This window comes from Acomys minous, assembly GCF_964271855.1.
Source record: "Acomys minous genome assembly, chromosome: 14".
Lineage (NCBI taxonomy): Eukaryota > Metazoa > Chordata > Mammalia > Rodentia > Muridae > Acomys > Acomys minous.
Window position 1 is genome coordinate 30,885,754 of NC_140496.1, and position 15,662 is coordinate 30,901,415.

The 15,662-nt window shown below is 44.2% G+C and overlaps 1 protein-coding gene across 1 annotated transcript; it reads right to left on the reverse strand.

Moving 5' to 3' along the window:
* Positions 1-3,123: 3,123 nt before the first annotated feature.
* On the reverse strand, positions 3,124-15,394 carry GINS3 (GINS complex subunit 3). Its single transcript, XM_084755852.1, has 3 exons — positions 14,904-15,394; positions 9,607-9,840; positions 3,124-4,639 (listed from the first exon to the last, which is right to left on the reverse strand). The coding sequence occupies exons 1-3, from the start codon at positions 15,087-15,089 to the stop codon at positions 4,409-4,411; spliced, it is 651 nt and encodes a 216-aa protein (XP_084611978.1). The 5' UTR covers positions 15,090-15,394; the 3' UTR covers positions 3,124-4,408.
* Positions 15,395-15,662: the final 268 nt, after the last annotated feature.

Sequence of the window (15,662 nt, forward strand, 5' to 3'; positions counted from 1 at the left end):
GGAAGAAACTTTCTGGGGCCAGAAGGTCCATGTACCTTTCCCAAGATGAGAAGCAGTCAACGGGACAGTGGAGGTATTAGCAGTAGCAGGGAAGCCAACCCAGCATTGCTGCCAGAGTGGAGGTTTTTCATAAGAGACCACCACCCAAATGATGCTGGGCCCGTGACCACAAACAGGAAAGAATTTCAGGATGAGTCAGAGTGAAGCAAAGTCAGTGAGCTTATTAAGTAGAATCAAAGAAGAATAGTACATGCTTAAATTTAAGTGTGGACATTTTAGAGAGTGAGGCCTAATAAAATGACATTAGTATGTATCCTAGACACAGAACAGACTCTTGAGACAGGGAAGAGCACTACAAACCCAAAACATAGGCATCCTTTAAAAAAAATAAACCACATTTAGGTGTCTGTTCTGTGGCTTTTGAAGTTACATTGCTCAAAGGACATAGAATAGTTTAAACAAGATTTGAAGGTTAAGCAATGTTGGAAAAACAAAAACAATACAAGCTGGTTTTTTTTTCAAGTATTTTTTTTGTCGAAGAAATTATAAGGTAGTTTTGATGTTTTTTTTTTTTTAGTTTTTATTTGTTGCTTGTAATATCCTTGTCTGAGGTTGTATCCTAGAAAAGGAAATATTATCTCTGTAGGATATTTTCAAAGTAAATTCGTTGGTCATATCTTAGTCCTTAAATTTCAGTGGCAAAGGACTTCAAATTCCATGATTAGGTATCTTTCTCTTGAATACTCGTAAGTTTCCTTGTCTTCCTATCCTGCCTTCAAGGGTGGATGGTGGATGCCACTACTTGGCAAGAAAACTGTTTGGTTTGCACTATCTGCTTGATTAACTGGGCAGACAAGCAGAAGGCTAGGGGGAAAAAGCTTACCTTTACTAGATGACAAATGTTGAAATTATGGTACAAAGAGTAAATTGTAATTTCATCTTTTTATGTTTGTTTTTTTATTATTATTTTTTGTTTGATTGGTTTTTTTTTTTTTCCAGGCAGGGTTTCTTTATGTTAACAGCCCTGGCTGTCCTGGACTCACTTCATAGACCAGGCTGGCCTCAGACTCAGAGATCCGCCTGCCTCTGCCTCCCGAGTGCTAAGATTAAAGGCGTGCGCCACCACCCCCTGCTCATCTTTGAATTTTTAAAAATGTATTTTGTGTTTAAGCATATAGATGGGCTTTGGTGCTTATGAGGTCAGAGGACAATCTAAGGGAACATGTTCTCTCCTTCCATCCTGTGGATCCTGGGGATTGGTCTCAAGCTGTCAGGCTGGGCAGCAAGCTCCTTTACCCAGTCATCTCATAATCGTTTAGTCTACATTTTGATCTATAAAATCCTTGAAGTACCCATTTTCCTCTTCAACACAAAAATACCCACTTTTAGAAGCACACGTAAGGCCTCCACACTTATCTTTGCAAAGGTCTGGCATGACATGTCATTGTTTCAAGAATATAGCTCTCTTGAGGCTCCTTGAAGGATGGTGACAGAACAAGAAAGCCCATGCAGAATTTCTTTTAATAGTGCTAAGGACTGAGCCCATGCCTCCTGACTGCTAGGTACGAGCTACATTTCTGCAGCTCTGGATCCAACGAGCTTTTGGAGATGTCTAACATTTCACACTCCTGTGTGACCACTGCAGAGCCAGCTGTCCACTGGTTCTGATGGGAAATGAATAGCTCCGTGAGAGGTTTGGAATTCCTAGGGGGAAAGTGGAATCTTTATATAAAATAAGGAACAGATTATTCCTGCTATAGAAACAGTAAGAAAGGTCGTTCATTATTGGATCAGTGGGCTAAAGGCATGTGTGTTTTTTTACATAGTGCTAGGATGATGGGAAGACATAGGGTGAATATGAGGAAGCAGTTAGGTGACAGCAGTGGAGGTGGGACAGGTGACCGGTTACTTAGAGGTAGGCCTAAAAGAGTTGGAGAACGAGGGGAAAGGCAAAAGACACTAACTTTTTTGTTCTCTGTCCTGAGCAAGAAGATAAGCTGTCATCAATAAAGATGAAAATGTTCACAAGAGTAGACTGGGAACTCAGTCTTGACTACGATCTGATCTGTCACATGTTCCTGTGGACACGCTAAGCAGGTGGCTGCGTACACATCTAGGATTCGAGGGCAAGAGCTGGGCTGGAGCTCTGACCTTGGGAGTAATCAGTGGGTAGACACAGAGCAGTAGCCTACACCTGGAGATGTCCAAAGTTTAGAGGTCAGAGCAGCAGAAAGAACTCACGGGAGAGTTTGCCCCACTCCTGAGAGCCCAGTGTGTCCCAGGAGAAACCCCGAAGACTGAAGTCCTTTGTCTCATTATGGTCAGTTACCTAACAAAGAGAGCCCTGAAGGGGAAAAGGCATGCATTCACTCTCTGAATTTTAAAGGCATTTTAATATGAGATAATTTGTTGATTGTTTTTTAGGGGGAAAAAACCCAACTTTCTGAATAAACTAAACAGTTACTTTAAAACCTAAACTGGGGGGGCTGGAGAGATGGCTCAGAGGTTAAGAGCACTGACTGACTGCTCCTCCAGAGGTCCTGAGTTCAATTCCCAGCAACCACAGGGTGGCTCACAACCATCCATGTGATCTGATGATTTCTTCTGGCCTGCAGGTGTACACGCAGCCAGAGTACTGTATACATAATAAATAAATATTTTAAAACAAAACAAAAAACCCCCTAAACTGGGGAGGGGTAGCTTTCAGGAAGAAGAACAGTTTGACAGACTTGAAGACATATATAACTAAAAGTCAGTTGAAAACCACACATGATATAATCTGTTCAAACGTTTAAAATAAATGGTGCATGTGTGGCCCCTGAGGAAATGTTCTTTTTCTTTCTTGCTTTCTTTTTAAAGAAAAATATATCAGCAGTCTCAGTAAAAACAAAGCCACATGTGAAATCATACTGCTAAAAGTTAAGCTAATAAGCTCTTTGCACCCTGGTTTTGGGCCCTGAGTGGGAATGGAAGTGTCATCTTCCTAGGGCATAGCACACTCCCAGGGGATGTTCCTGGTGTAGTTGCTGAAACACAGAGTTGAGCATTGCAGTCAAATACAATCAATGAACCAGTGCTTGGTTTACTGATTCTGGGCAGCCTGACAGCTAAAGACCACACATGTACAAAATACAAAGCCCATCATTTATTTATAATGAAAGTCAACTAATGAAGAATAATTTCATGGTTTCCATGTCAACATCTGTGTCATCTGGACACCCACAGCTCTCCATAATTACAATGAAGATATCTTCCAAGGGTGGCCAGTGGTGTAGAGAAACTGCCCACTAGACAATCCAAAGGGCCCCAGAAAATGAGGTTTTCTTTTCTTTTCTTTTCTTTTTTTTTTTTTTACTCTGCTCGGGGTCTGGAGAACTCACCCCTCCCAGTTTGGTGCAAGTTTAAGCAGATTCCAGTAAGTGGTCAGGAGTCCTCTTTGCATTAATGTTACAGTATTTCCTGGAGAAAAAAATGTAAAGAAGTTTTCTCTGCTAACGCTTGCCAGGCTGTTTTTTTTAGCTAGCTCTCTTCACAACCTGTAAGGCCCTGATGCAAACATTACAAAGGCTGGTAAACACCCTTTAATAACTACTTTGCAATTCCTAACACTTTCCTGACAGCTTTTCTGGACAGAATAGAACAAATGTACAAGTGCTTCCCCCTGACCCCGCCCGAGACAGGGTTTCTCTACGTAGGCTGTCCTGGACTCACTTTGTAGACCAGGCTGGCCTTCAACACGCAGCGATCTACCTGTCTCTACCTCCCAAGTGCTGGGATTAAAGGTGTGCGCCACCAAGCCCAGTGCCAGTGCTCTTAAGATCACTGACAAACAAGAGTACATGGCCCCTCTGGGTAAAGTGAAGGGATGTGATTACAGGGCACAAAAGCTCAGTGTTTTCTTTCTGCTACGCCATTCATCTGACGGTCCCCTTTTCTTCTACTTTCCTGTTTAGGAAATTGGGGTAAGCCCCAGCAGGCGGGCAGCACGGTGGGAATGCTGTCCTTTGTCCAACCACAAAGACAAGGCAAATAAGCTTAAGAGAAAGTTGTGAACAGACAGAGATGACCCACTTTGCAGCCAATGAGACCAGACACCTGAGGAATTCCAGCTCCAACTTGATGATAAGTGTCTGTGGCCCTTATGTAAGATGCACCCTGGCTCCCCTCAGCTGCATTCCTGGGCCAAAAGGCCTATGTTGTGAGAATACCCAGGAGCTACAGTCTCCAGGAAGATGAACAGAGTCAAGGGCATCCACACCTGCCCTGCAACCAGATAGTTCCAAGCTCTGAGACTGCTGAAGGCTGAAGGCTGAAGGCCCCGAAGCAGCACAGCTGGGTCTCCTGTGAAGTTAACTAGGTCTCATCAAGGACACACATAAATCCACAAGCTGCAGTTCTGTTCGGCTTTTCAATCTTCCATATTCGTGAATTTTCTCTTCTTATAATTCTGAACAAGGTTGGAGGCTGTGATCTGAGAAGCTTGACCCTTTTCCCAACTCTGAAAGTCATTCAGACCTTTCTGTCCTACTTGAAATAAGCCCCTCTCTGTCTCATCTAACTTGGCTACCAGTGCTGAAGTGTCTTCATTGTAAGAATTCTGGGAGGAGTCCATGATGCGGCGGAACCGTCCAATAAAAGTCTAAAGAAGAGTAAGAGAATCAGGGCCAATGTCACATCCCATAAAAGCCACACATTGCAAGCCTTTGTTAATCCACTTTCTGGGGGAGACAGAGGGCACAAAATGTAGCATCACGTACTGTGAAAAGGTTGGAGGACAACTTGTGGGAGAGGGTCCTTCCACCCATATAACACAGGTCATCAGGCTCAGCTGCAAGTGCCTTTACCCTAGCTTTGCTGGTCCTTAGATGTATTTTTTACCGGAACATTTAAAAATTGCACTTATTTACTTATTTATTTGAATAGGGTCTCACTATGTAGCCCCAGCTAGCCTGGAATTCAAAGAACCACCCATGTCTGCCTCCCAAGTGCTGGAATTCAAAGTATGTATTGCTACACCTGGCATTATTATTGTTTTTTTTAATTGTGTGAAATGTGTAAGTGGATATGAATACAGGTGCCCTCACGTTGCTGAAGTTACAATCAGTTGTGAGCCAACAGAAATGGGCGTGAAGAGCTGAATTTGGGTCCTCTGCAAGAGCAGTGTGTGCTCTTAACCACTGAGTGTTCTGTCCAGGCCCTGTACTGGAACATTTAGATAGCTTTTCAAAGAATTTGGTCTCAGGGCTCATTCAGAAGGCTTGAGTGTCTTCTACAACTTAAGAAAGCCTTTGTTAACCAGGTGTGGTGGCGCACACCTTTAATCCTAGTACTCAGGAGGCAGAGGTAGGTGGATCACAGTGAGTTCAAAGCCAGCCTGGTCTACAAAGTGAGTTCAGGACAGCCAGGGCTACACAGAGAAACCCTGTCTTGAAAAACAAACAAACCTTTGTTTCTTTTATAGTGGCATAGGTTGTTATAGAAATCCAATGGCTTGTTGTAAAAACCAGTGAGGCCACCATACAGTAAGCGCCTGGAAAAGCACTGCGCATTATTGTTGGTACCAATGGCTACAGGAATTATAGCCAATGGTATTTTAGATTTAACTGATCGGTTTCTGTTTTTCTCAGTCTCAGAACAGGATGGAGATGTGTAAGATCAAAGGGTATCATTTCAACACTGGGCTCTGAGCAAAAAGCACCAAGCCCCCAGCAAACCTAAAAGACTCCAAAGCATTGATGGAGAAACAAAACACACAATTCATGTTAGAAAGACAGACAGGCAGACAGGCAGACAGACAGACAGAAGAAAACCTTAATTCAAGAACAAGTCCTGGCAGTTGGGCTTATTGGCAGAGAAGGTAAATCCTGATACTTAGGAGGTCGAGGATCCCCAGTGCGGGCCAGCCTAGCATATAAAGCAAGTTACAGGCCATCCTGAGTGACTGAGAAAACCCATCTCAAGTAAACAGAAACAAGAAGTCAAGTCTTAGTAAAACCAACATGCTTTCCTCTTCTTAATTTTGTGATATCAGGCAGCTACAGAGTAAGTATGGTTCAAAATTTTATTTTATGTGTATGAGTGTATCGCCTGGATGTGTGTCTATTCACCTCATATGTGCAGTACCTGCAGAGGCCACAAGGGTATTGGATGCCCCTGGACCTGGAATTACAGAAGGCTGTGAGCCACTATATGGGTGTTGGGAATCAAACCAAGGTCCTCTGGAAGAGTAGCCAGTACTCTTAACTGCTGAGCTGTCCCTTCAGACCCAAAGTTGTGTTGTTATTTTTGAGACAGGATCTCACTATGTAGAACATTCTGGTCTTGAACTCATCCCCCTGCTTCTGCCTCCTAACTACTGGAGTTAAGATGTGCACCATCACACCCTCTAGCCCCAAGTTTGTTTTTTTGTTTGAAACAGGTTCTCACTATGTTGAGAACAAAAGTAACTATTGTACTGTTTATTAAACATTAACTGACATGGTATTACATCGTTTTTTTTTACCACAACTGTGATTTTGATGTTATTGTTACATGTCGTACAGGTGAAAAATTGATGCTAAGACAGGCCATGCAGCTTCAGCAAATCACAGATACAATTCATGAGAGAGCCGTGTTTTAACTCCAGTAGAAGGACCGCTAATGGACAAACAAGGAACTCAAGTATTTCCAAAAAGAGCTCCAGTCCAGGCCTGCAACTGGGCCACAACAGTTTAACAATGTGCCTATCACCTATGATCTACCATCACCTTTGTCTCTTTTCTCCAGTTTCCTCCATGGTTCCTCCATGGTTACTTCTTAGGAAGTAAATATAAGGAGGCATGTATATATACCTATATAAGGGAATATAGTTTTTATTTTTATTTATTTATTTTAAAGAAAGCATTCTTTTTTTAAAAAAAGATTTATTATGTATACAGTGCACATTTGATCACATCATAGATGGCTGTGAGCCACCATGTGGTCACTGGGAATTGAACTCAGGACCTCTGGAAGAGCAGTCAGTGCTCCTAACCACTGAGCCGTCTCTCCAGCCCCGGGGATACAGTTTTTCAATGATCCAGTTAAGAACAAGAAGTTCTGGAGTGCCACTACTATAAAGTGGCCAGAGATGTATTTAAACATTTCCTTGCCATGAAGAAATGACTGAGGGGCTGCGGAGTAGCTCAGTGGGCACAGCACTTGCCATGCAAACATGAGACCTGAGTCTGAATTCCTGAACCCACGTGAAAGCTGGGCACAGTACTGCACACCTGTAGTAACCGGAAGTGAAGACGAGAGACTCTGGGAAGCTTGCCGACTAGTCAGAGTGGCATAGTCAATAGCGGGCAACAAAACAGAGACCTTGGAAGGTGAGGATTGACATCAAAGTTGTCCTCTGACCACCACATGTGTGCTGTGGCAAGAATGCGCCTGCATTCACACATTTAACATAAGCACACACATAAACATGCCATGCACACCCAATAGAATTACTATTGAAGAGATAGATATATTTTATTTTGGTTTGGCTTTGTATTTTTTTTCAAGGCTGGGTTTCTTGTCTGTTCTGGAACTTACTCTGTAGACCAGGAGATAGGTATGTTTAACCTGATATAAACATTTACAATGTGTACATGTATTACAATACTATATAAGACTCTATAATTGGATAAAACTTTGCTTTTGAAGACAGAGGAAATTTTACTGAAGTCTGAGAGAAAAACAACAGGGAAGGCTCTATTAAAAAAAAACAAACAAACTGTAGATCCTGGCAGATGCCTAAGGAAGCAAGATGGAGAACTGGGAGGGAGCCATGCCTTTTGTAATGGAAGGTGGCAAGCAGCTGTACGGCAGAAGGTAGAGAGGGCTTCAGAAAGAGTGAGAGACCCTAGGGTGCTAAGGAAAACATGCTTAGGCCCTTTGGCCAGTATCTGAAAGAAAAAGCTCTACCACAGAGGAGCACCTGGGGAAGATGTGTACATGAACTTATTATTCCCCCCTGTCCTTAGCAGTCAGTGAACAAGCTCTCCTCAGGGCTGGACTCCTAGTCAGGCGACTGACAGACGGATTAACTCCTTTTCTTTTTAAAATAGAGTATCTTTTCTTTATGCTTCCATAATTCCACACATGGAAACAATGTATCTTGATCATACTCATCCTTAAGTCCCCCTTTTCACTCTTGTAGGATAGATTGTGTAAAGCCTTTATGGGTTTTATTTCTGGGTGCTAGGGCTTGACTCATGGCCTCACACGTAACAGGCAGGCACTGGAGCACTCATCTACAACCCTGGCTCTAGTAAAAAAACAAACAAACAAACAAACAAACAACAACAACAAAAAAACCTGGCAGACAGTGTTAAGTGTAGGTCACCCCAGAATACCAACAAAGTAAGTTTACAGATCACACACTTCCCTGAATATGATGGCTAATCTTAGTTGTCGACCTGACTGGGTCAGGAGTCAACTGAAGTGCAGGCTGCTAGTACTCCTGAAATGGGAAGACGGCCATAATTAAAGGCAGCACCTTCTGATGGCAGCTCAGATAGAGACTCAGAAGGAGGAAACTGCTTGCCTGCTTGCTCTCACTCTTGCTGGCAAGTTCACCTATCCCGTCGGGGTGGCATTCTTTAGCTGATATTAGGACCAGCAGCTCTCCAAAAATCCCCTAGGCCTTCAGCACCAGACTGGGACTACACAGATATCCCGTCTTAGGGACTGAGCAACTACTGGGTTCTTAAGTCTTTTGTGTGGGATAGGAACTATTGGACAACTGAGACCATATGTAATCCAATCCAATAAATCCATTTAATTAGTTGTTTTTCTTTTCCAATTAAAAGTTTGATTATTTATTTATTATTTTTTCTTTGAAACAGAGTTTCTCTGTGTAGCCTGAGCTGTCCTGGACTCGCTTTGTAGACCAGGCTTACCTCAAACTCACAGAGATCTGCCTGCCTCTGCCTCCCCAGGTGCTGGGATTACAGGCGTGCGCTACCCTGCCCAGCTCAAAGCTTTTTATTGACCTGAGAGCCCATGGATACTTTTTAAATTTCTTTTTTTATTTTTTGAAATTGTCAGCCCTGAAAACATATATACAAGTAACATTATGCAAACCGAGCAGGGTATATTTAGAAATAGATATATGGATATACAAATACATATATATATATACATGCAATAACAATTAGTGGGAAAAAAAGACTGAATTTGAAGGAAAGTGGGGAAGGACATATGGCAGGGTATGGAGGGAGAACTTTTTTTTAAATGCCTTAACACATTTTAAAGGTTTATTTTTATCTATGTGTGTCTGTGTCTACGGAGACCAGAAGAGGGTGTCAGATACCCTGGAGCTGGAGTTACAAGTGATTATAAGCCTCCTGACATGGGTACTGGGAACTGAACTCAGGTCCTCTGGAAGAGCAGTATATGCTCTTAACCACTGAGCCAACTCCCCAGCTCTAAGTCCCTATGTACACGTACAGATACGCACATGCACACTTGCGCGTGCGCGCGCACACACACGCCCCTTTAGAGAGCGCTGACTAAATACTTGGAGTAAAAATGACATCTGGTAGCTGCCATCACTGGCTTCCAAGATATGTACAGCCTGATATTTCACACACTGCTTACCTGCAGCAGAGACTGGGAGATATCTGCATTCTCTGCACTGTCAAAATGCAGGAGTTGGGAGCCAAACCCATAGAAATGGGGCCCCATTTTGTGGAGGTCCACAACATTAGCATCTGCGCTGAACACAGTCCTCCATCCCTCTTGGTACATCTTGGGAAGGTCTACAGAGAGGATGCGCCGCTTGTTGTCAAATAGCCCTTTAGCCAGCCACAAGGGAAGCTCAAGTTTTGTGCCCTGCATCAGACAAGAACATAAAATCAAAAAAACAAAAGGCACACAGTCAGTGCATGTGGGGGGAAAATGGAAATGCATATTTGTAGGAGAGATAAACATGTTTTTGTATTGATCCCAAGTGTGGGATTGGGAAGAGACTAGTGAGAGAGCAGGATGTTTATCCCCTTAGAAGTTGAACCACTTCATGGGGGAGCTTGGATGTTGCCAGCTGAAAACATCCTTGCAGAGACTGAGAGGATATATATATATATGAGTTGAAAACAAGAGGTTGGAAAGGACTTGGGATTGTTTCAGCTGTTCATCCCTGCACTTTAAGAGACGCTCCTAGAGAGAACTGCTCCAGGGAAGGCTTCAAGACTTTGGGCTCTGGGCTTCAGCTGCTGTTCCAGGTTCCAGCAGCAACCTTGGTTGAATTGCAGGTTTGCTGAGATCCTGCTGACTTACGCCAAGAGAATCACTCCTCGGAACTGATATCCTTAAGGTTTCATTATTGTGTTCTCTCTCTCTCTCTCTTTTTTTAAAAAATATTTTATTTAGTTTTAATCTATGTGCACTGGTGTGAAAGTGTCAGACCTTGGAGTTACAGACAGTTGTGAGCTGCCATGTGGGTGCTGGGAATTGAACCCCGGTCCTTTGGAAGAGCAGGCAGTGCTCTTAACCACTGAGCCATCTCTCCAGCCCCTCCTCTCTTTTTTAAAAAGATTTATTTATTATTTATACAGTACTCATACCAGAAGAGGGCCCAGATCACATTATAGATGGTTATGAGCCACCATGTGGTTGCTGGGAATTGAACTCAGGACCTTTGGAAGAGCAGTCAGTGCTCTTAACCTCTGAGCCATCTCTCCAGCCCCCATTATTGTGTTCTTTAATCTCTTTTTCCTATTGTTTGAGTTAGTCAGGTTGTAAGTGAGGTACGCTCTGTTAGTAAGTTTATAATAAAATATAATTGTTAAGAAAATTGAGCCTACACATATACTGTGGGAAATACTGCCTCTTCTACTAGGGAAGTGCCTGTGAAGTGATCTGAAGAAATAAACCATAGGCTTAAAAGTTTTATTTACTTTTTAGTGTGGTTGGGAGGGGCAGGAACAAACATTGTCTACCTTTGAGAACACATGTGTGGCAAGGCCAGAGGCAAATGTCCCAATGTCTTCCTCAATTACTTCTTAGTTTTGGGAGAGCCCTCTTGCTGACCTGGCACCAGCTGTTTCAAAGTAAACTAGCTGGCCAGTGGGCTCTGGTGACCACCAGCCAACTCCTGCCCCTACCCTGCCCTGCTGGAGTTAGAGACACAGTCCTGCCTGGCTTTTTATGTGGGTTTTGGGGGGTCCAAACTAGATCCTCATGCTAAGGAAGCAAGAATTTCACCCACTTAGCCACGTCTCTAGAGCCTTATTTACTTAATTTTTTTGTGGTTTTCCTTTTTTAATTTATTTCTATTTATGTGCATTGGTGTTTTGCTTGCATATATGTCCTTGTGAAGGTGCTGGATCCCCTCGAACTGGAGTTATAGACCATGGTGAGCTGCCCCGTGGGTGCTGGCAGTTAAACCTAGGCCTTCGAATAGAGCAGGCCGTGCTCTTAACCACTGAGCCCCCTATTCTTGTTTTTTTCAAAACAGGGTTCCTCTATGTATAACTTACTTATTCCTAACTGGTATGCTAAATGGTATGTTTATGGGGTGCCATACGATGCTGCAATACAATTTCATATTTTACAATGTTTAAACCAAGTTAATCATCTTCTCAAACATCGTTTCCTCAGGGTGAAAGCATCCGAAGTCCTTTCTCCAGCTTCTCAAAGCCTCACTGTAACCTCCACTCACTCCATTACTCAGCAGCACACCAGAACCCCTTACAGAATTCTAGCTACAAGGTACTACCTGCTAACCAAGCTCCTGCCCCCACATTCCCAACCTCTGGCATCACTCTCCCACCATCAGTTTCTATGAGATCAGCCTGGGCTGAGGATTTAGGTTATGATGTAATGAAGACAGGAAATAGATCGTCCTAACAACAGAAACATGACAAGGGACAAAAACAGAAGCAGAGGTTCTCTAAAGAAAATAAATGTAATGTTTTACTTTCTTCGAATAGTCTCCACCTATGGCGTATAAGCACCCAATAGGTGTCTACTATGTGCTAAGTACCAATCTGGATGTTGGAAGAATAGAATAAAATGGAATCAGCCTGAGTGTTGGGATAATCTGATGTATTTTGATGCTACTTACTGCTTGCTGTCTGATCCACCTTTTGCTTAATAAAAAGCCATCCCATCTGGGAGGGCAGGAGACAGGTGGGGCTTAGAGAGGAAGGAGTTCTGGAAAGAAGAAAGACTGCCACAAGGAAAAAAGAAGACTGATCACCACCAGGAGAAGGAGAGAGACCTAAAGTGAAGAGAGGAAGGCCGCCATGGGTTAGATGGAGGAGAAGCACATGGCCGGTGGCTTGGATGGAGAATGCAGCCCAGATAAAGAACATGAACAAGTATTTGGGATTATGGATGGGAGGTAGCTTGATAGAAGTTATTGGAACAGATGACATGGGATTGAGGCAGGGATCCCATGCCTGCCCCACTATGGGAGGTAGTTTAGAGGATTGATATCTGCCCTGCCCCAGGTTAACCAAGGCTATTTTAAAATATAACAAGTGTCTGTGTCTTGATTGATCGCTAGTCGGGCCTACAGATAATACTGATGATACAGATAAATTTTAAAAACACTATCTGAGGTCAGGTGGCACTCCTTTTCCCAACCCAGATTATGGCTTCAGAGAGAGTGGTGTCTTGTTTTCAAAGCCTTAAAAGACATGAAAAACAGTATGACAAATGAGGTGACATGTTGGACCAGAAATTAAAAGAAATCTATAAAAAGATGCAAAGGGGGGGGCGTGCTGAAAAGATGGTTCAGCAGTTAAGAGCAATACTGCTCTTACAGAGAACTGAGAGCTCAACTTCCAGCTCGTATCAGGCAGCTCACAAGTGTCTGCTTGTGTCACAGCTCCAGGGGGATCTGAGTCCTCTGACCTCTATAGGCACCTTGCACTCATACAAATAACTAAAATACAAATAACACTCATACAAATAACTAAAATGAATCTTCCCTCCCCATCACCCCCACAGAGTTTCTCTGTATAGTCCTGGCTGTCCTGGACTTACTTTGTAGACCAGGCTGGCCTCGAACTCACAGCGATACGCCTGGCTCTGCCTCCCGAGTGCTGGGATTAAAGGCGTGCGCCACCACAGCCCCGCTCAGGAAACAATCTTAAGCAGGGAGGTGTCCCTCCAATTCACTCCACAAGGCCAAGAATGAGAAAGAAGGCAGGAAGCCCAGAGTTTGCAACCAAGAGGCAGAGTAATTAGGCACTGACTTTAATGTAAATTAAAAATAGCAAATGGAAAATTTCAGAACTGAATAATAAAACAAGAAACAGGTGGTGGCAGGGTTGGTTTTTGTGTAGCACTGAAGACAAACTTTTTGTTTGTTTTTTCGAGACGGGTTTCTCTTGGAGACCAGGCTGGCCTTGAACTCACAGAGATCTGCCTCCTGAGTGCTGGGGTTAAAGGTGTCCACAACCACCAGGCCCCACTGTTACTTTGTATTTTCAGATACCATAAACTTACTCTGTAGTCCAAGCAGCCTCTGGACTTGCAGTCCCTGGCTCAGCCTCCTAAGTAGCTCCTATTACAGAACTCAGTCCTTCAGATCCAGCTCACTCTGCCTTTAAAGAAAGAATAAGGTGCTGGGCAACAGAGAAAGACCTATTCCTGTGAGTTCGCGGCCAGCCTGGTCTACAAAGCGAGTCAAGGTCAGCAAAGCTAATACAGAGAAACTCTGTCTCAAACAACAACAACAAAAGTTAAATAAAAAAAGAACTAAATACTATTCTATGATAATGAGGAGCCAACACAGTTGACACTTTTTAAAATCAAGAAGTCTGGCACTGGGGTTTAGTGCTTGTGGTAGCATGCTTGCCTGGCATGTCCAAAGCACTAGGTTCTATCCTCCGCACTGGAATATTCTTCAAAAACATGGAAGTCGATTTTGAAGACTCTACTTACAAAGTGCACTGGTCTGTGAAGGTGGGAAACGGCCCAGGAAGAAAAAAATGAACCTACTATTTTTTTTGTTTGTTTTTGTTTTGTGGAGACAGGGTTTCTCTTATAGTCCTGGCTGTCCTAGACTCTCTTTGTAGCCCAGGTGGCCTCGAACTCACCGAGATCCGCCTGCCTCTACCTCCCGAGTGCTGGGATTAAAGGTGTGCACTAACTACCATGCCCGGCCCTACTATTTTGTTGTTGAAAATCTTTCAGTACCATTTGGTTTTCAAAATTTGGTGTTTTACTTTGAGAAAAAATTACCTAGAAACAGACAAGGACAAAACAGACACCCTCCTAAACAAAACTTAAGAGATAGCAGGAAATGAAAGTAACCATTACGGGTCTTGGGACAAACTCTATTTGAAGCCATAGGGTCCTGGGTTCGAATTCCAGTTCACCACTTACACAGGGGCCTTGGTCTTGTCACCGAGGCCTCTCTCAGGTTTACGGGAGGACAAAATGGTGAGCTGCAGTTGCAAATATTCAGTCCGGAACACTGGAAACTGTATGAGCAGCCTTTCACCGAGGGCTGACTTGGCTAGACCAGCACGGGCTTAACTGGGACCCTGGCCCAGGCGTTCAATCGTTGTTAAAATTGCCTAAGTGAGAGGATGAAAATTTACCCTCCACCCCCGCGCCCGGCCCGCTGGATAATCGGTCCCCGGGAACAGGATGCAGACACTGTCATAACTGTGCAGAATGCCCATGACAACTGACTTCATAAATAAGTATGATGGAAAACACGGACAGCATTGAGACTCCGAGAAACTCAGCAGGAGCCAATCCTTGAGCGCTCGGGAAGCCAATGACTTTAGAAAGTTTTCAAAGTAAACTCGGTGGCGGGTGACCACTCGGAGCGCTGTGCAGCTTCCCGGGACCCCACAGGCACCCCGGGACCCAGATGCCCCCGCGGCCTCCTCCGGCTCCACATCCTCGAAGCCTCTCCCCGGGGCTCGCCTCACCTGGGGGAGCGCGTAGTCCGGCTCGGCGCCCGCGCCCCGCTCCAGGAAGAAGGAGCCCAGCCGCGGCATGGGCGTCTCGACGCGCACCGGCAGCTTCTCCTGTGACATCAGGATGTCGTCCAGGGACAGGAAGTTCTCCTCTGGTCCCAGAGCGCCCGACTCCACGGGGAAATACGCCTCGGACATGGCAGCACGGAAAACCGTAGGAAAGAGGAAGGCCCGCCGCCTCGGCGAACCGGCTGGCTTCAAACCCGCTTTCCCGCGCCTCACTCGCCAGACCTGACTAGTCGATCCCGGCGGGCCTGAGGCTGCTCAGGCAGAAGCAATCGATGAGGTCACAGATTTGGTCCAGAGTCTCCACCTGGTGTGGGAAGCCCTAGGCGCTTGTAGCCTGGGCTGGGAAAGGTACCTAGAAGCTTAAGGGATAACGTGCTTTTGTACTAACTGGACTGTATTCATCCGGCTATTTAAATACATACATAAAAATTTAAAACATCTTTGGGGATTTCAAATAAAACCATGATATACTATTTACTCCAGTCCTCTTTAAATTCACTTTTATTAGAGCATTTTCACGGTGTAAGAACTCTGATCGAGAGAGTCTATACCGGGAAGCAACAAATGAGAGAGACGGAGACCGGGTCGATGCAAAAGCAAGAGGCTTTATTGTTCCAGCGCGCTGGGGTCCACCTGCACACAGGAGTCAGGCGACCCCGAATAGAAGAATTTTAGGGTTTTTATATTCTTAGGCTGCGCAGA

Coding starts and splice junctions, on each gene's coding strand:
- GINS3 (XM_084755852.1), bottom strand. CDS start 15,089: ATGTCCGAGGCGTATTTCCCCGTGGAGTCGGGCGCTCTGGGACCAGAG. Junction 9,841..14,903: donor CGGACTACGCGCTCCCCCAG/GTGAGGCGAGCC, acceptor TGTCTGATGCAG/GGCACAAAACTTGAGCTTCC. Junction 4,640..9,606: donor TCTCCCAGTCTCTGCTGCAG/GTAAGCAGTGTG, acceptor ACTCTTCTTTAG/ACTTTTATTGGACGGTTCCG.